Source organism: Pistacia vera, unplaced genomic scaffold, assembly GCF_008641045.1.
Source record: "Pistacia vera cultivar Batoury unplaced genomic scaffold, PisVer_v2 Contig366, whole genome shotgun sequence".
Taxonomy (NCBI): Eukaryota; Viridiplantae; Streptophyta; class Magnoliopsida; order Sapindales; family Anacardiaceae; genus Pistacia; species Pistacia vera.
This window is the reverse complement of record NW_022196186.1, coordinates 127,170-148,678: the sequence shown is the minus strand read 5'-3', so window position 1 is coordinate 148,678 and position 21,509 is coordinate 127,170. Positions and strand designations below refer to the sequence as shown.

Sequence of the window (21,509 nt, the reverse complement as noted above, 5' to 3'; positions counted from 1 at the left end):
ATTTTCTTTTCTTAGAGCGAGTTCCGTTCTTAATTCATTTCCGTTATATAGCAATGTTGGAGGTGTTATTAATTTTTTTTTTTTTTTTTACGGTATTTGGGTCAATTTGTGCTCACCTTAATTAATCATGATGATCAATTAGACTCTGTTTGGTTCAATATTGAGTAGTTTTTAGAATAATCTTTTGAAAAAAAGTTAAATTGGGTGGGTATTACGATGTAAAATTTTAAAAATTAACATAAATACCCCTATGTTTATTTATTTACTAAACACCCCTATAATAAAATATTCAAAGTTAACAAAAACACCTCCAATCCACTCATAAATACTGACAGTCAGCCACCACCGCCGGAGGGTGGCCGGAGTTGCCTTATCGACGCATGACCGGCTCGATCTTGTCGGTCGTGGACTGATATGGCCTTTTCTGGCCAGATCCACGGGAGATTTAACCGGAAAAGGCCAGACCTGCGGTTAGATCTGGCCATTGAAGGCCAGATCTGGCCGCATTTGGTCGTCAACGACGACCAAATATATGACCGTCGTTGATAGTCAACGACGATCATATCTTGGCCATCGTTGACGATTGTCTACGGCCAAAGATCTGGCCTTTTTCGACCAAATCCAACATGGATCTGGCAGGAAAATGTTAGATCGGCTTACTACCGGCCAGATTCAGCCAATAGTGCGTCATTACACCAGATTCCAGCCAACTTCCGGCAGTGGTAGCCGGAATCTGGTAAATTTGGGTTACTGGGGTGTTTTTGTCAATTTTAAAAAAAAAAATTGGGGGTTGTTTAGTTAAATTAACAAATTTAGAGGGATTAAAGAGAATTGAATAATTTAAAAAACTATTTTGAAAATAGGTGAAATAAAGTTAACTTTTTTGGGAAATCTAGTTTTCCAATATGGGAACCAAACGGAGCCTTAAATCATAATATTATTGTGGTAGATGGCTCCAAAATTTGAATCTAAGAAAAAAGCAAATCTCCTTGACCACCAAGCTAACTCCTTGAGATTAAAGGTCAATACTATTGTATGTTAACTTATTGAACTTTAGAAAAACCTAGACTGTAACATTGTGTTATTTATATGTGATGCTTCCAAAAACCCTTCTTTTGAGATCAAATTGAAAAGGCTTAATTACATCATAAGGTACAAAATTATCACTTTTTTCCTATTGAAGGTACTGAACTATTTTTTTCTTGTTGAACAGTTGAAGGTACCAAACTATCAATTATTTGTATTGAAGGTACCGAACTTTATGTTTTTCCTATTAAAGGTACCAAACTTTCATATTTTTTCTTACGGTATTAAATATCGATGACATGACATTTTTTCCGTAAAAAATCGCGAACATGACAATTTTGGTGTATTGCCTGAACATTTTGACACGGCAATTCAAACTGACTTAGACATTTATAATCTAAAAAATCTCAAATTAACTTTTTTTTTATTATTTCAATAAAAACCACTCAGAATAAATAAAAGATACCTAGAATGAAAACTTACCCTAATTAAAACCCACCTAATTTGCTTAAACAAACAATCATCAATTTTTAAATTTTTTATCCTTTAAAACCAATTTTTTAACTTTTTTTCCTCTTCCTGTATTTTAATATAAAAAACCACGTTCCAAATGTTTATATAAATTTGTATTATTGCCCACTCAGTTGCAATTTGCTTATTAATTACCTTATATTTGCTGATAAAAAACTTTGCACCTAAATGATCCAGAAATTAATCAAACCGGCTGTAGCAATCTACTAATGATCCAGAAAGAAGTTATGTGAAATTAATCAAATTGGCCATGGCGGCAATCTAGCAATTAATCAATGCTCAATAATTTAAACAATCACATCATCCGAAACAACCTTTGTAACTGAAGTTCCAAAATATGTGAAATTGGAACACTGCTACAAAAATCTTAATCATTTAAATCTTAATGAGGCACCTCATGCAAAATTGAATAAAAAAGATAGATCTCAACACATTTAAAGATAACCAAAATGATATTGGAGTCCTAACGAAACTGTCAACCGTACATATTTGTTAGATAATTCCAATCTTGTCTGCCACATCCAAGGCACCATAATTCCATCAGGCCTGCAGCACAAAGAATACAACTAGTTTTCAATTCAATTGAAATATATAGCTGTTCTAGAGCCCAATTTAAGATGAAGTAGAAAGTTATAAACAATATGCAGAGGATATGGCAAAAATGAAGATAGGAGGCTTATACATTTATCAATCCCATTAGATCTCAACCTGTTCAATAGTACTTGTGTCGAATGTGGCTTATTTTATCATTTCATCTCTTCAACAGGTAGTTATTCTTATTTTTTTTTAGTGTTAATGTGCTAACTTTCTGGTGTATCCTCCAAAACTTCCTCAATAATTAGAACATACAGCCCATAGAATTTCCCTAATTAAGATGTTCACTTTCTTGGTCTGGATGTCATACATCTTCTTCATTGCATCCTTGAACTTTGTGAAACATGGTCATTCCCGTGGGTAGTGTTATTGATTGTTGTCTGACTTGACCCAACTAAATGTTCATCTATCATCATCCATCTAATCATGTAACTGTGTGTTGTTCCAGGCTAAATAAGTGCCAAAAAAAAAGGGGTTTCATCAAAATCATTGTATTGTAATAGTTGACATGAAGATTTAGATTTGTATAAGTGTGTAAGTCTAAAAATACTTACATTATAGGTAGTCATGTCAGTATCTGTATCGATGTACACACCATATCCCTCCATTGGAGTTTTCTTATGCCTTCTCTTTCCTAATCCCTTATGTTGTTGTTTGGATTTTTGTCTTGCACTACTGTCCCTTTGAGCATTAGCATTATCAACTCTAGATGCTTCAGACTAAGATGGATTTTTCTGAGAAAATAATGGAAATGTCAGACTATTTTAACCTCACATTTAGAGTTTACAATATACAGCTTAAAATATGAAAACTAACCTTTGTACATGTTCTTGCATTGTGTCCAGTAACCTTACAGACACTGCATGTCATAATTCTACCATTCCTTGACCTTTTTGTTGTTGTTGTTCTCTCATCCAGCTCTTTCCTTCTATTCTTTTTTAGTCTACCAGGTAGTTTCTTGGACTCGGGAGGTAAGATAGGTTGTTTGCCTATCATTGGCCAATGTAAATCACCATTTAAAGGCACTATTACATTGTCATATAGCTTGAAGTATCTCCCTTTTGTGTACCACTCTGACACATAATCCTCAATTCTCTCCTCTCTAATGTACAACACACACATGACATGAGGGCAAGGAATGCCACTCAGTTGCCATAACCTACATGCACATTCCTGTGTTAATAAATTAACCACATATTTATGACCATTGTGTCTGACATCAAACCCATTTTTTCCTTGTGCAACCAAATGGCAATAAGCACTCTCTTTCTTATATTCATCCAACATTTTCATGATTCTATCAGGAAACTCACCACCCACCTATTAACCCTCTCTCTTTTTTCAGTTATTCTGTTCATGACTCTAATCCTGATATCCTTGAACATACTAATGACAGACATATACCTTGCCTCTATTATGGAATGGTTGAATGCCTCACACATATTATTGTCCACCATATCACACTTTGAATAAGTGTCGAAATATGCTTGGACCAATTACATGGATCAACCTTAAGGAGATCAGTCTTAGTTTGTGCATCTTCTTCTTCCAATTCCTTCAGTGCTTGATGTAATTGGTGGACTGTCATCGACTTTGCGCACTTCCAAAACAATGATTGAAGCCTCCTCCCTTTGTGCTCTTTCCTCCAGTTTGCAAAAACATGCCTTGCACAGAACCTGTGTTTTGCAAAATGCAATAATGCCTCCACAGTGGGTACTAGCCCCTACATGGCTACATTACAAATAGTAAAAATCAGGTAGATTTCAATGTAAAATGAAATAATACAGCTTAAAATCAGGTGTATTAATTTCAATGTAAGAATCAATTAAATCTTATACAAAACATTGAGAGGTATAAAAAATAAAAGAATCCAATTAAATCTTCATAAACACTAACACAATTTTAACTAACTGATTATAGATTAGAGCAATTCAAATAATTAAGCAAACAAGCACTAGTGAAAATGTTTACATGAACTTCAATCACTACCTACACATTCACCAAATAATATATCTACCAAATATAAACGGGTCATGAAATTTGAAAAAATCTACACTCATTGGGCTAGACAAAAAATCTGAAAAAATTATGGTTAAAGCCCTATGTGTCTAGATTCACTATATTCAAACAAATCATGAATCAGAGTTTTCTAGAGGAAGTAATTGCCGTTTAAGCGAAGGAAGGTTAGACTGTCAATTCTGGACCTTCCTTCGCTTAAACGGTCATAACGTCATCTAGAAAACTTTGATTCACGAACCGCATGAAACGTGTGAACTAGAAACATAGGGCTTTCAACAATAATTTTTCTAGATTCTTTCTCTGGCCCACCTAATGTAGTTTTACAACCAAAGTTGACCTATTAGTAGCTAAAATCCTGAATATTCACTTCTTCTTCTTTACTTTGCTCAAAATCTGAACAAAAACTTAAAACAATACACCCTAAACATAAGAATATAGCACAAAATTCAGCAATAGAGGTAAAAAAATATGTAACAATATTACCTTCTGTTGATCAGAAACAATAGTCAGCCCTCTTCCATCTGCAGCCTCAATGCCATCCTTCAGAAAAGTCATGAACCAAGTCCAACTCCTCCTATTCTCACCTTCCACAAAGGCCCGTGCAAGTGGATACATTTGGTTATTGGGATCCCTAGCAACAGCAACCAAAAGCTCACCCTTACATTTTCCCTTCAAGAAGCAACCATCTAACCCAATTAAAGGTCTACACCCCTCCACGTAGACTTTCTTTAATGCATCAAAGCATATATACGACCTCTTAAATTGTAGTTAGAGTCATCTACAGTAGATGTTAACAACTTCACTGTACTACCTAGATTAGACCTATGCATCTCAGCTACATAATCCCAATGTCTGCCATATTCATAATCAATGTCCCCATTCATCATTTCAATCATTTTATGTTTAGCCCTTCCACACTTAGATAGTTGCACATCAACCTTTAATTCTTCCTTAACTAATTGTTTTAGTTCTCTTAATCTAATACCAGGAGTTATCTTTACCCTACTCAAAAAGTGATTTGCTATAACTGTGGATGTCACTTTCCTATTACTGTTGGTCATAGGACGTGTATGTATTTCATTGCAAGTTTTGACAATGAACTTACCAGAATTTTGCTCATATGATGCATAAACATAAAAGGGATCATTTATAACACTACACTTGACACCAAGCTTTTGCTGCCTACATATGCTAAACCTAGTCTTAACACTCCTTTTGACACAATATTTGGTCACTGCATCCGTTTTGGGTTATCAAAGACTAGGTTTACATGAAATTTCGGGAAGGAACATTCAGGATCATATGCAACAATTTTCCTAGGCCTTCTTTTACCATGCTCAACTTCATCTTCCTCCCCCTCACTTGATGTTATAAAGCTACCAGCATCTGAACTATAGTACTCTCCACCGTCTTCACCTATATTGACTTGAGATTCTACACCTTCCTCATTAAGATCTCTTTCCTCTCTATCATTCAGCTCTTGTACTCTTGCTGTTTTGGCAGCCCTTCTTTTTGCCTTGAACTCTCTCACAAATTTTCTATACTCTTGAAGCTCAAAATCAAACTCATAAGCTAGCTCCTTAACCTCAAAATCCCTATCACTATCACCATCAGAGCTTCCATTCCCACTATACTCACCACCCTCAAATCTTGGATCATTCTCCTCTATATCACAATCACCCTCAGTACAATTACCCTCTTGCCCTTGAATACAATGACTCTCTTACCCTTGAATACCCTGTTCAAATCCATTATCCCCAATACAATATGCGTTTATACCCTCCATTCAATGGCAAACCTAATTCATAGACAAACTTAAATTATAAGGACCACCAACAATGACAAAAACATGTGCATCACGAGTGAAACGTCAACACAACTTTTCAAAGTAGAGATTTTCTCTTGTCTTTATCCTGCAATCTTCAGATTCTACTACGGTTCTACCACTCTTCCACCTCTTCAATCATAGCACTAAAACAAAACAAAGTAAAAGAGTTTTCTTGGGTATTCAATCGAAGACAAAAGTAATAGAAACTAATAGTTGGCTATTCAATCAATAATTAAAAATCAAACCAAAAACACACCCCACCTACTGAAAATAAGTATTTAACAATGAAATAAACAACACACACCCTACCCATTGACAATCAGTATTTAACAAAGAAATAAACAACACACCCACCCACTAACAATCAATAATAAAAAATCAACGAACTCCGACAACATCACCCTATGAATAACAAAAAATCAATAAAAGGGAAAGTCACCTGGCCTAATACTGAAGACAATGACATCTGACAAACCCTAAACCCAAAAAGGTTTGCTCTTCGTGCTTCACGTTCGTAAAACACTTTAACCGAAAACTTTCTTATTTTTCCTTTTATTGTGTTTCAATCAAACTAGATTTGAAGATGGAAAAGAAAAATTCAGCAGATTTCATGAGGATATGTTCTTTTTCTTGGTAAGATTTGTTCAATGACAGTTGCAAGAGTTTGGATTTTCCTATTTCTTTTGTTTCAATCAATACTTTTAGGGTCTAATTTTATTTTAGTTGCTTAATTGTTTGGTTTCGCGCTGAGTTTTTATTTGGGGCAGGTTTTTGTTCTAGGTGGCAATGTTCTGAAAACCGGATCGGGAGCCGATCCGGCCAAACGGCCGGTTTCCGGTCCGACCGGTCGGTTGGACCGGTGACGTCAGCATGATGACGTCATCATACTGTCATGCTGATATCAGCATGCTGAAATAAGAAAAAATGTAAAAAAAGCCAAAAAATTCAAATTTCCTATCTAATTAAAGTTTAAAAACCATAAAAAACAACCCTACAATAATAATTTCTTCATCTAATTAAAGTTTAAAAACCATCAAACCAACTCTACAACAATAATTTCTCCATCTAATTAAAGTTTAAACTTTAAAAACCATCAAACCAACCCTAGGCTACAACAATAATAAAACCATCAAAGTTTGATAGTTAAAGTTTACAAATTCAATCCTCAAGTCTAAAGTCTAAACTCTAAAGTTTCAAACAACATTAAAGACTTAAAGTCATTACAAAGTAATATCATCAATTATTAAATATGAATCCACCAACGGCCAACCATCAAAATTAAAAATATCAAAATACCTACCAATCCACCAACCAACATATAAAATTACATAATATCAATCCATTCCACCAACCCAACCACAAAAAAATTCAATAGAAGGTCACGGCAAATGGCAGCTCGTAGATGGCAGCAGACGGCGGCAGACGGTGGCAGACGGCAGCAGATGTGAAGGCTGAAGCTGAAATCTGAGCTGAAATGACTTATCCGGCAGATCAGCAATGGAGATGGTGATGATTGAAAAGTTCACGTTGAAGACTAGAAGACTGGAAGTTGAAGAATGAAGCGCTGAAGCAGAGTAGAGCAGACTGCAGATCGAAGACTTGAAGACTGAAGAGTGAAGACGTGAGGCGCTGAAGCTTAGCTGAAAGCTTGAAGGAGATCTGACATTGCTTCTGAGATCTCGAATGGAGGACACGAAGAGGAGGACTAGACTGGAGGAGATCGTGAATGGCAGCAGCAAACGGCAAACCAGAAGAAAAAGTGAAAAATTGAAGGAAGAAGGCGACGGCTCTGTATCAGTGTATCTGTAGCCAAAAGTAAAAAGAATGTGTTTTTTAATAAAAGTATTTTGAGGGTTTGGTTTGAGTCTGACAACAGTTTGACTTTTATGTGTGTGCATGTGATTGTTTTGAATTTAAATTTTTTTTTTTTATTTCATTTTCATGTGTTAAACCGGAAATGTGTGGACCGGAAATTTTTTAAATAATGGTTGGACCGTCGGTTTGCTACAGTGCGACGGTCCAACCGCGGTTTGAAACGGTTTAATGGCAAATCCCGGTTATTCACTCTCTTCAAACCGGAAATGCAAGCGGGTGGTGGTCCGACCGGTTCGACCGCCCGGTCCGGTCCGGGTTTCAGAACCTTGCTAGGTGGTTTAGGTTATTTTGAGTGCATTTTGTGCTTTTTGTGGAATTAAAATGAGAGGAAGGGGTAAATTTGAAGAATTTAAATTATGAAAATATACACATCAGCCCTTAAAAAGTCAACGTCTACGCTACATGTACACGTCAACCCTCATAAATTTTCACATACATATGTTAGAATTTAAAAAAATCCACGTTATTTATTTTTAACAGGGTTAGACGTCAGTTTTTTAAACAGTGTTAGAGGTCAGTTTCTAAAGTGTTTGACTGTATACAAATTCAATACCTTCAATAGAAATAATTAATAGTTTGATGCCTTCAAACATTGAAAAATAATAATTTGGTACCTTCAATAGTAAAAAAGTGATAGTTTAGTGTCATATGATGTAATTAAGCCAATTGAAAATTTCAATACCATTGTATGTTAATGAACTTTAGAAAAACCTAAATTGTGACTCTGATGCTTTCGATCCTTCCTTTGAGATCACTTAAATTTCATATTTGTCGGCAAAATTTTCTTGACCTCACTTTAAAATGAAGAACTAAGATTGAAAGGAAATATATACAATTCATCCACATCACTAAATAAAAATTGTGAACTAGTTACATCTTCTAAACTTCATTGAGTTTCTTATTGCTAGTGTTTATATCGTATGTCTTTTTTTTTTTTTTTTCTATGATCAAGAATATCTGGATCAGTTTGCGGGCACCTCAACTAATCTCCCGAGACCCTAAAGTTGACGACCAAGTATGCCTCTCAGTGACCACCTATTAGCGCCTGTGGAGACTCAAACTCAAAAGCTCATGAAACCACCTTTTGCTCACTCAGTGATGATTTTCATATCGTATGTCATTCTCCGGTTGCATCCAAGTATTCTCAAATCTAATTTATAATACTTTTAACTATATAATAAATCCCTTAATTTCTGATAAAAGAAACACATTTTTTTATCTGAAAAATCTTTTAGAACTGTTTATTTTGATTGGTATTTTCTAAATAAACTGAAGTTAACTTGCATTAATCTTAATTTTGTTGGGATTACTCATGTCGAACCCCATTCTTTTTGTCATTGACTCGTTGATTTGCAGCTTCAAGTTATTGTGGAAAGAAGAGGAAATGTAATAAAGAGAACAACCCTTGAGCTATCGATAACATAAAAAGTCACCCGAATTTTCTAAGATGGGATGCCTACTTAATTCTAAAAAGTGCTAATTAATCAGCTCCAGCTACAAGTACTATCAATAATAATACCATAATTGAACAACTTTCTATTATTCCATTAAGATAAAAATTAGTAAATTACACAGCACATTTAACCATTAATCACTTATTTTGTAGAACAAAATTAAAGAAAATATGACAGCCAATTCACTATGCTTGTCATTCAAGATCAATTCTCCACTCCTTTACCTTCCTTATGATCAATGGAGCCAAACTCTTTATCTTTATTACCTGAAGTTTCTTCCTCTTTGTTCACATTTTCTTCTGCAGACTTCTCTTTTTCTTTCTTTTCTTTCGCCGCCTTCAACCGCGCTTCTTCCTCGGCTTCTTTCTCGCTTCCCCTTCACGACCTCAAGAGCTTCAATCAAATTCTCAAACAACTCTCTGCATTTTCTGTCAGACTTCGGCATCAAATTCTCCGCAACATCAGCAGGAGTCATATCGGTTTCCGCAACATTCTCTCAATTTCTGATACAATTCATGCCACTCAATATTCAAATAATTCTTGGCCAGCACCTTGAATGCTTCAAAGCTACAATAAGACATTTCAATGGCATATCCATTCTTCCCTTCTAATGAGAGCTGTCGAGCTTGTCCACAAAATTAGTTGTAAACACAATGATTCTTTCTCCCCACAAACTGACCAGAGCCCGTCAATGAAATTCAACAGCCCGGATAGTGTAACCTTGCTGCTTTTGTCTCCTCCTTTTCCATTTCTTTTTGTTTCTTTTTAATCGGATCCGTCTCTTCTATCATCTTTCTCTTTTTTCTTCTCGCGTTGACCAGTAAGATCAAGTGAGCAATCGATGTCCTCTATGACAATGATTGACTTACTCGACGTCTCGATCAAAAGTCCTCAGCTCAGTGTTGTCCTGGACGGTTGTAAGTTCAAGATCATAGATTCATAGTTCAAAAAATTCGCATGGCGGCCACATGGTTGATTTCCAGTTCCTGGAGGACCATAGAGGAGATACCACGCTTCCAAGCTTCCCTATTTCTTGTAGTAATCTTTGTTCACTAAACTTCTTCAGATCTTTCTTGATATCTTCTTTCTTCTTTCTCTCCATTGCCAAAGTATCAAAAGTCGCCGGATGCTCAAAATGAACATGGCTCCATGTGTGCTTTCCAGCCATGCCAATTCTTGCTCGGATTGTTTACTGTATAGTTTTCTCTGCCGGTTCCTCACTGTAGTGGCTTTTCCTTCGTCTAACACGTGGCTAATATAAGAACCCGTGATCAAATCCCTGTGACTCTTATGAAAAGTGAGCTTGTAAAATCTTCTTCTCATCCGCAGAGGGTAAAATGAAAATGAAAAGTCTCTTTTGGGAGGTGTTTTTACCCCCATACCACCAAACTTTGACGCCTTTAAACTCATCGGTAACTCTTCTTTATCGTCCATAAGAGGACAATAGACTTGCTATCTTTGACGACATCGGCTTAAACCTTGAAGCTCGCGTACGCACGGAATCATTGGCGCTGAGATAGGTTTGAATTGCGGAGAGATTTCACTGCGCTTGAGACGTTCGTCTGTGAATTCAGGGAACGTAATTTCAATATATGGATACACAAAACGAACAAGTTTGTGACTGTATTTTTCAATATAGCCCCATAGTTGATGGGAAGATTCTTTAAGAATTGCCCTTAAAAACATCAAACTCGCTATAACTGAGCCTAGAGTAGCCCATAATTCTCCCATCTTCACCATTGTGTTAACTTGAACCTTGTGGTTAAGTTATAAAGATTCCCACAAGCAGATTGCAATTGGCTGTTTTGGGATCAAGTGGGTAGATGTAGAGGGAAGGTCCACTAATATTGTCAAAGTATATATTATTTTTTAATTTAATTGTTTGTTTTTAACTTGCGTGTTGTCTTTTTCATCTCGGAACCGACTCAGGTTTTATTGGCCATTATTATAGGACAATGCTACAATTACTTAAAAAAATATGAATTCACACACCATATATGGGATACTCTCTTTTCTTAAAAAAAAAATTCATAATTAATGAACATCAGATGGTATCACATCTGTAGGTGCATGAATTCGCCGTATTTTTTTTTAACTGTATCATTTTTCTTATTAAATAGCCCTTCATCTTTGACTTAACCTAATTCCTATTTCCTAGGTATGCGCAAAGTTGAGCTGCTTCCATGAAAGTGTGCATCTTGACATTTTCTTATTAATATCGCCCTTCATCTTGACTTCAACCTAATTCCTATTTCCTAGGTATGCGCAAAGTTGAGCCGTTCCATGAAAGTGTGCATCTGACAAGAGAAATAAAGACTAAACGACTTTTTCCACCACCTATAAAACACTTTTCCACTTGAAAAAATTTAAAATACTATTTTTACTCAAAGTTTATATTTTTTTAATATATAAAAAAACACTTCATTTTCTCAAGGGGGTTAGCGATTACTAAGGCTAGAGTAAAAAAAGTTTATAAAATAAGATCGATGGATCAAATGGTGATGTCAATTGAATATTCACTATAAGAATAATTAGCCAGAAATCAACTAAAAACAAAAAACTATAACTTTGTGATAGCCAACCTAGTAAGAAATTAGGTATCGAAGTGAGATGAATTTACAGAAAGGAGATTGTAGGTTCAATGGTAGTGATAAAATAATTTTGCTATCAAAATCAGCTTTAATAATAAACAAAATATTAATTGGCAAAAATATGATATTTTGAAAATTTAGGAGGAAAAGTATCATTAAGGCAAAGCTTGAATGGGAAAAAGTCCGTTTACTCGTGAAATAAAAAAAGATTCTTATTCTCCCGTTGGACGAGGACAGTTGAAGTTCCATTTCCTTGAACTAAAGTCTAACACAAGACGAGCTATTGGTATATAGGTTGACTGCATTCTTTATATTGCAAGAATTAACTTTAAAAATTACTTGGAAACCAAAAAACTATGCATTGATTAATGTAATGGCGTGGATTAGAGTACTTGATAGTTTTGATAATATTATAAGAAGAATCATGACGTTATAAGAGTGATATATATCATACTAATTAGAAGATCATTATATATTTAATTATTTGACAGATCATTGCATGGAGAGTGGAGACTCTAATTACTTTGCAAAGACAGGATTCCAAATAATTTTCTGTGGCCTGCAGGTGTAGACAACTTTAGCTCTTTTGTCATCGTGATCCGATAGTCTTCATTGAATAGATAGGGCGAATACTCTCTCAAGTCAAGTTCTTGTTACCAGGTTAGTTGGGAAATAGGATTGGATTGGATTATTAGATGATTTTGTAAGATGAGATTAAACTAGATCACATAAGATTGGACCACATATTATACATCATTTTAAAACTTGACCCGTTGTGAACCCAACAAGGTAATCGGGTCACGGGTCGATAAATCAATAGGTTGGATTAGTAATGTCAACAACAAAAATATTTTATAAAATTGCCAATGAGTCCCTCAAATTGTAGTATATTACAAAATACCTCTAAAAAATAAAATTATTCCTAAAATTTTAATTTATTTTAAAATATCCAAAAAAAATACAAATTATTCTCTAAAGTTTTGAAATATTGCAAAAAAAAAAAAAAAACCCTTAGAAATTACAAGTAGTCCCTATAAGTTTGAAATATAACAAAAAAAACCCCTACAACCTGAACCGGATCATAGAGGTTGTCGGGTCTTAGTTGGACCGGTCCGGGTTTTAAAATAGAGATATAATATTGTGTTTTACCATGGATTGGATAGGAATATACATACTAAAAATTAATTGAAGATCTTTAAAATTAATTCTATATATATATATTAAAATAAATTAAAGATTTTTAAAGTTAATTTTATATTTTTTAACTAACAAAATATTTGATAAAGTTCTTTATTTATATAATAATATTATAAGTAAAAATATAATGTTTATAAATTAATTTTAATATAATTAATTTAAAATATTAAAAAAAAAGGTCCCCAACTTGAGTCAAGGAATCGCATGCCTCCCATGCCTGCCATGGTCTACTTGTCCCAAAAGACTCTGATTAGATGACGGGCTTGGACCACCATTCTAAACTTAAAAAAGAAATAATCGGATCCCATAAATAGTGTTACATCCAAACATACCCTAGGAGTATTAATTGAAAGAAAAATGACATCCTTACAAAGACTCAACTATAAAGTGATATCATCCAGAAGAAAAAAACAAAGAAAAAATAGAAAAAGAGAAAGAAAGAGAAAGACAAATTATGAAAATCAAGGGTGGGAATTATCTTTGTATGCCCCATTTGTATGTGTCTTTATAAAACTGACATTACTCTAATTGAAATTTTAATGTTAATATCAATTTTTTGTTGTAAAATAATTATAAACAAAGAAATAATAGGGATTTAACTAAAATAAATGAAAGATAATGAACTTAGACAGCAAAGGAAGAATACACTATACAGGGACTAAAAGGTTATTCACTTGTCCCTCACAATTTTGGTACAGAAGTTTTACAAAGGGGAAGGGGGGTTTCTGTAGCAATTTCTACCGCCCTTTGAACCAATAAAAAATTGCTAACAAAAGACATATGTCACTCACATATATTATCGAATGCCATGGAATGACACATTACAAGACACTAAGCATTATAGTGGAAAGCCACATTCTCATTTTATATAACACTCCTTCAATTTTCACCACTTACAAATAATTGCATATATCCTTATTTAGGAAAAACGAGACTAAAATCTAAGTAAATAAACACAATTATTTGATATACTACAAAATGGTGTTGGACGTGTTTAATACTATCTCGTTAAAAACATTACCAAGAAAACTCATTACGACAAAACTTGGTTAAAAGAAAAAAAGTATATTGCACATATTCCAAATACAATAGCTTTACTCAAAACTTGCCTCCCGTGATTAATGCTCCCCTTAATAATGGTAAAATTAGTTTAGTTGCTTACTGAGCCCTTACATACCGATGCAATATACCAACTTCTCAAAAGTTGATGTTGGTAAGATCTTATGAATAGATTTGCTAGATTATTATAATTGGGGCATACTTACTTGACATCAATCTCTTGACTTTGCTAGAATTCATGTATATAAAAGAATTTCGGTGCTGTGTAAACACAATTTTTTATCTGAAAAATCTTTTAGAACTGTCTACTTTGATTGGTATTTTCTAAATAAACTGAAGTTAACTGGCATTAATCTTAATTTTGTTGGGATTATTCATGATAATTCTCATGTCGAACCTCATTCTTTTTGTTATTAACAAGTTGATTTGCAACTTCAAGTTATTGTGGAAAGAAGAGGGAATGTAATAAAGAGAACAACCCTTCAGCCACCGATAACATAAAAAGTTACCAGAATTTTCTAAGATGGGATGCCCAATTAATTCTACAAAGTGCTAATTAATCAGCTCCAGCTATAACTATCAATAATATTCACCATAATCGAACAACTTTCTATTATTCCATTAAGACAAAAATTAGTAAATTACACAGCACATTCAACCATTAATCACTTATTTTGTAGAACAAAATTAAAGAAAACATGACAGCCAATTCACTATGCTAGTCATTCAAGATCAATTCTCCACCCCTTTACCTTCCTTATGATCGATGGAGCCAAACTCTTTATCTTTATTACCTGAAGTTTCTTCCTCTTTGTTCACATTTTCTTCTGCAGACTTCTCTTTTTCTTTCTCTTCTTTCTCCGCCTTCAACCGCGCTTCTTCCTCGGCCTTCTTTCTCGCTTCCTCCTTCGCGACCTCAAGAGCTTCAATCAAATTCTTCAAACAACTCTCTGCATCTTCCTCGTCAGACTTCGGCATCAAATTCTCCGCAACATCAGCAGGAGTCATATCGGTTTCCGCCAACATTCTCTCAATTTCTTCATACAATTCATGCCCCTCAATATTCAAATAATTCTCGGCCAGCACCTTGAATGCTTCAAAGCTACAATAAGACATTTCAATGTGCTTATCCATTCTTCCTCTTCTAATAAGAGCTGGATCGAGCTTGTCCACAAAATTAGTTGTAAACACAATGATTCTTTCTCCCCCACAAGCTGACCAGAGCCCGTCAATGAAATTCAACAGCCCGGATAGTGTAACCTTGCTGCTTTTGTCTCTCTCCTTTTCCATTTCTTTTTGTTTCTTTTTAATCGGATCCGTCTCTTCTTCTTCATCATCTTTCTCTTTTTTCTTCTCGCGTTGACCAGTAAGATCAAGTGAGCAATCGATGTCCTCTATGACAATGATTGACTTACTCGACGTCTCGATCAAAAGAGTCCTCAGCTCAGTGTTGTCCTGGACGGTTGTAAGTTCAAGATCATAGATATCATAGTTCAAAAAATTCGCCATGGCGGCCACCATGGTTGATTTACCAGTTCCTGGAGGACCATAGAGGAGATATCCACGCTTCCAAGCCTTCCCTATTTTCTTGTAGTACTCTTTGCTTTCACTAAACTTCTTCAGATCTTTCTTGATATCTTCTTTCTTCTTTCTCTCCATTGCCAAAGTATCAAACGTCGCCGGATGCTCAAAATGAACATGGCTCCATTTTGTTGCTTTCCAGCCATGCCAATTCTTGCTCGGATTGTTACTGTATAGCTTTCTCTGCCGGTTCCTCACTGTAGTGGCTTTTCCTTCGTCTAACACGTGGCTAATATAAGAACCCGTGATCAAATCCCTGTGACTCTTATGAAACGTGAGCTTGTAAAATCTCTTCTCATCCGCAGCAGGGTAAAATAAAAAGAAAAATGTTATCTTTACAAAGATAATACAAAGAGAGCTATAAAGTGACATCAACAATAAGTAAAAAAATAAAGAAAAAACGGAAAAAGAGGGAGAAAGAGAGAGAGAAATCATGAAGATGAAGGGTGGAAATTATCTTTGTATGTCCTCTTTGTTTTTGTCTTTGTAAGACTAGTATTGCTAAAATGAAAATGAAAAGTCTCTTTTGGGAGTGTTTTTACCCAGTACCCACCAAACTTTGACGCCTTTAAACTCATCGGTAACCTCTTCTTTATCGTCCATACTGAGGACAATAGACTTGCTATCTTTGACGACATCGGCTTTAAACCTTGAAGCTCGCTTACGCACGGAATCATTGGCGCTGAGATAGGCTTGAATTGCGGAGAAGATTTCACTGCGCTTGAGACGTTCGTCTGCGAATTCAGGGAACGTAATTTCAATATATGGATACACAAAACGGACAAGTTTGTGACTGTATTTTTCAATATAGCCCCATAGTTGATATGGGAAGTATTCTTTAAGAATTGCCCTTAAAAACATCAAACTCGCTATAACTGAGCCTAGAGTAGCCCATAATTCTCCCATCTTCACCATTGTGTTAACTTAAACCTTCGCTGATTAGGTTATAAAGATTCCCACAAGCAGATTGCAAATGGCTTTTTTATGATTTTTTTAATTTAATTTGTTTTGTCTTTTGACTTGTGTGTTGTCTTTTTCGTCTCGGAACCGACACAGGTTTTATTGGCCATTTCTTTGACTTCAACCTAATTCCAATGTATACGCAAAGTTGAGCGCCATGAAAAGTGTCCATCTTCTCATCTTGACAAGTGAAATAAAGAGTGAACGACTTTTTCCCACCCATGGTTTGTCTTAACGGCGCTTTTCCATGCAAAAAGTTTCTCATCCAAAATTTATGTTTTGTTAATTAATACGCAAAAACACACCTCACTTTTTCAATCCACATTGGATAAGTTATTAAAAGTTAAAATCAGAGAGATTTTATAGAATAAAGAATAATGAATCAAATGATACTAACCAATTAAATATTCATTATCAAAATTAGTCAAAAATTAGTTAAGAATAAAAAATTTTAGTGTTGTGATAACCAACAATCAACGAGAAATTAGGTGTCAGAATGAGAGAGATTTTATAAAGAGGAGACTGTAGATTCAAATGGTGGTGACAGAGAGAATTTTTACCATCAAAATAGGTTTTGGATAATAACAAAATATTAACTTTGGGGATGATATTTTAAAACTTTTTAAGTGAAAAAGTGTGATTAAGGTAAACCTTGGGTTGAAAAGAAGTCGCGTTTACTCGTAAAATAAAATAAGATCCTTATTCTCCCCCATCGGACGAGGACAGTTGAAGTTCCATTTCTTTGAACTAAAGTTCTAACACAAGATAAGCTATGCGTTGATTAATGTAATGGCGTGGATTAGAGTACATTGACAGTTTTGATTATATTATAAGAACAATCGTGACATTGTAAGAGTGATATCATCATACTGATTAGAAGATCATGATACATGTTAATAATAATATGACAGATTCATTGCATGGGGTCCATGGGGACTCTAATTACTTCGCAAAGACAGGATTCCAATAATTTTCTATGGCCTGCAGATGTAGACAGCTTTAGCTTTTCTTGTTCCTCGTGATCCGCACAGTCTTCACTTGAATAGATAGGGCGAATACTCTCTTAAAGTCAAGTTCTTGTTACCGGGTTAGGTTTGGGAAATAGAATTTGATTGGATTAAGATGATTTTGTAAGATATGATTAAACTAGATCACATAAGATTGGACCACATATAATACATTGTTTTAAAACTTGACCCAGTGTAAGATCCAGCAAGGTAATCAGGTTACGAGTGGATCGATCCAACCGATTAGATAAATGAGATTAGCATCAAAAATATATTTACAAAAATACCAGTGAATTCCTCAAATTGTAGTATATTAATGTTTAAAAAATAAAATTAGTCCTAAAACTTTAATTTATTTTAAAATATCCAAAAAATTACGTTAGTCTCTAGAGTTTTAAAATATTACAAAAACACCCTTAAAAATTACAATTAATCCTTATAAGTTTGAAATATAACCAAAAAAAAAACCCTAGAACCTGAACCGGACTAGAGAGGCTATCGGGTCTCAGTTGGACCAGTTTGGGTTTTAAAACAGAGATATAATATTGTGTTTTACCATGGATTGGATAGGAATATACATACTAAAAATTAATTGAAGATCTTTAAAATAAATTTTATATATATTAAAATAAATTAAAGATTTTTAAAGTTAATTTTATATTGTTTAACTAATAAAACATTTGATAACGTTCTTTATTTATATAATACTATTATAAGTAAAAATATAATGTTTATAATATTAATTTAAAATATTAAAAAAAAGTCCCCAACTTGAGTCAAGGAATCCCATGCCTCCCATGCACTACTTGTCCCAAAAGACTGTGATTAGATGAGGGGCTTGGACCACCATTCTAAACTTTAAAAAGAAGTAATCGGATCCCATAAATAGTGCTACATCCAAACATACCCTAGGAGTATTAATGTTAATATCAAAATTTTGTTGTAAAATTACTATAAAGAAAGAAATAATAGGGATTTAACTAAAATAAATGAAAGATAATGAACTTAGACAGCAAAGGAAGAATACAGGGACTAAAAGGTTATTCTCTTTCTCATTCACTTTTCTCTCACAATTTTGGCACAGAACTTTACAAAGGGAAAGGGGGGTTTATGTGCAATTTCTGCTGAACCAATAAAAAATTGCTAACAAAAGACATATGTCACTCACATATATTATCCAATGCCATGGAATGACACATTACAAGACACTAGGCATTGTAGTGGAAAGCCAAATTTTGTATAACACTCCTTCAATTTTCACCACTTACAAATAATTGCATTTAACTTTATTAAGAAAAACCTAATGAGACAAAAATCTAAGCAAATAAACACAATTATTTGATGAACTATAAAATGGTGTTGGGCGTGTCTCGTTAAAAACCTTGCCAAGAAAACCTATTAGCAAAAATCTGGTTAAAAGAAAAAGAGTATAATGCACATATTCCAAATACAGTAGCTCTACTCAAAACTTGCCTCCCTTGATTAATGCTCCCCCTAATAATGGCAAAATTAGTTTAGTTGCTTACCCAACCCTTACATACCGATGCAATATACCACCTTCGCAAGAGTTGATATTGGCAAGGTCTTACGAATAGATCTGCAAGATTATTATTGGGGCATATTTACTTGACATCAATCTCTTGACTTTGCTAGAGTTCATGTGATAAAAAAGTTTTAGTGAGATATCTTAGTTTTGTCTCTTTTAAAATATGCTCCTCTGTTTGAGCAATACAAGTTGTATTGTCTTTATATATGATTGTAGGAGTATCCGAGATACAAGGTAGATTGTGTTTGCTTTCGATATAATGAATAACATATTTTAACCATACGCATTTTCAATTGGTTTCATAAAATGCAAGAATCTTAGAACAATTTAAGGAATAGTAACCAATGTCTGTTTTGTAAAGCACCATAATATTACATGCCATTATAAGTAAAAATATATCTCATCCGCAAGTGAGCTTCGTGGGAATTAGAAAGGTGCCTAACATCTACATAACCAACTAGTCCAGGATCATGAATAAATTTATTTGAGTTGAATAAACCCAAGTATGTTCCACTAAGATATCAAAGATATGGTATTCTCTTTCTCATTCACTTGTCTCACAAGATTGGTACAAAACTTTACAAAAGGGAGGGGGATTTATATAGCAATTTTTGCTGCCCTCTTAAACCAATGAAAATTTGTCAACAAAAGACACACCTGTCACTCACATAAATTAACAATACCATGGAATGATTTGTTACAAGACACTAAGGATGTTACATGGACACAAAGCATTAAAGTGGACAGCCACATTTTTGTATAACAAATTTTATGTTAATTTTTGAAAACTATTCTGGACGTCAATCAAATAAGAGAAAGGTTTAATCCATATAGATCCTACTTTAAATGGAGCAGCATATTAAAATTTAGATAATACTACACTTACAACTCAATCTTATAAATTTTCTCTCACAACTCTGATGTAGCAGTTCACAATTGGTCAGCTTGCAATAGATACTATCTGCCCAATAGCGGGTCTCGCCTTCCAAATTACGAGCTGATTAATTACGAACTGTCATGTTAGGATAGTGAGAAAAACTTTGTAAGATTAAGTTGTGAGGCAATCCTTATTGCTAAAATTTATGGGCCTATTTGGTACATTATTTGAAATAATATTCTATTCTGAACAGATAGGATAAGATTCTGAGAATGTGTTGGTACATTTTTAGAAAATATTTAGATTATTTTTTAACCCCTTGTATTTGTTAATTTAGCTAAACACCTCCCACAATAAAAGTTTATATATTAACAAAAATATCTAGCCATTTTCAAAATAATTCATGATAGATCTAGCTAGAAATGTCCAAATTGGTGCCAATGTCGGCTAGTGACCGACAGTGGTTGTTGGCGGGTGACTGTTGCTTCATGCTTGGGTGAGTGGGTGTATTTTTGTTAATTTATAATTTTTTATTGAAAAATATAATTGTTAAATATTTTAAGTTAAATAAAATATGATTGAATTTTGAATTGAATAGCCAATATTAAAGCAGACATATTTTTCATATTTTAAGATAAGATAATAGGATAGAGTTCTAAAAATTAAGAAACAGGGATATATAATCATCTACAATAAAGCATTATTATATAGTCACTAATCTCACCTCATGTACTTTTCAACAACATCACTGAGAAAAAACATAACATTTAACCACAAAGCATCAGCCATTTGTCCTCAAATTCCAAATGCCACTTGGTAGGTTCAACCTTAGCTGATTAAACGGTCATAACGTCATCTAGAAAATTTGATTCACGAACCGCATGAAACGTGAACTAGAAACATAGGGCTTCAACAATAATTTTTCTAGATTCTTTCTCTGGCCCACCTAATGTAGTTTTTACAACCAAAGTGACCTATTAGTAGCTAAAATCCTGAATATTCACTTCTTCTTCTTTACTTTGCTCAAAACTGAACAAAAACTTAAAACAATACACCCTAAACATAAGAATATAGGCACAAAATTCAGCAATAGAGGTAAAAAAATTGTAACAATTTACCTTCTGTTGATAGAAACAATAGTCAGCCCTCTTTCATCTGCAGCCTCAATGCCATCCTTCAGAAAAGCATGAACCAAGTCCAACCTCCTCATTTCTCACCTTCACAAAGGCCCGTGCAAGTGGATACATTGGTTATTGGGATCCAGCAACAGCAACCAAAGCTCTACCCTTACATTTTCCCTTCAAGAAGCAACCATCTAACCCAATAAAGGTCTACACCCTCCACGTAGCCTTTCTTTAATGCAT

The 21,509-nt window shown here is 34.2% G+C and overlaps 1 protein-coding gene and 1 pseudogene across 1 annotated transcript; both read right to left on the bottom strand.

Annotated features, from left to right (window-relative positions):
• Positions 1-9,415: 9,415 nt before the first annotated feature.
• On the bottom strand, positions 9,416-11,067 carry LOC116140231 (annotated as a pseudogene).
• Positions 11,068-14,905: 3,838 nt separating this feature from the next.
• Positions 14,906-16,670, bottom strand: LOC116140238 (AAA-ATPase ASD, mitochondrial-like). Its single transcript, XM_031425877.1, has 2 exons — positions 16,264-16,670; positions 14,906-16,071 (listed from the first exon to the last, which is right to left on the bottom strand). Exons 1-2 carry the CDS (start codon positions 16,668-16,670, stop codon positions 14,907-14,909), a joined length of 1,572 nt encoding a protein of 523 aa, XP_031281737.1. The 3' UTR covers position 14,906.
• Positions 16,671-21,509: the final 4,839 nt, after the last annotated feature.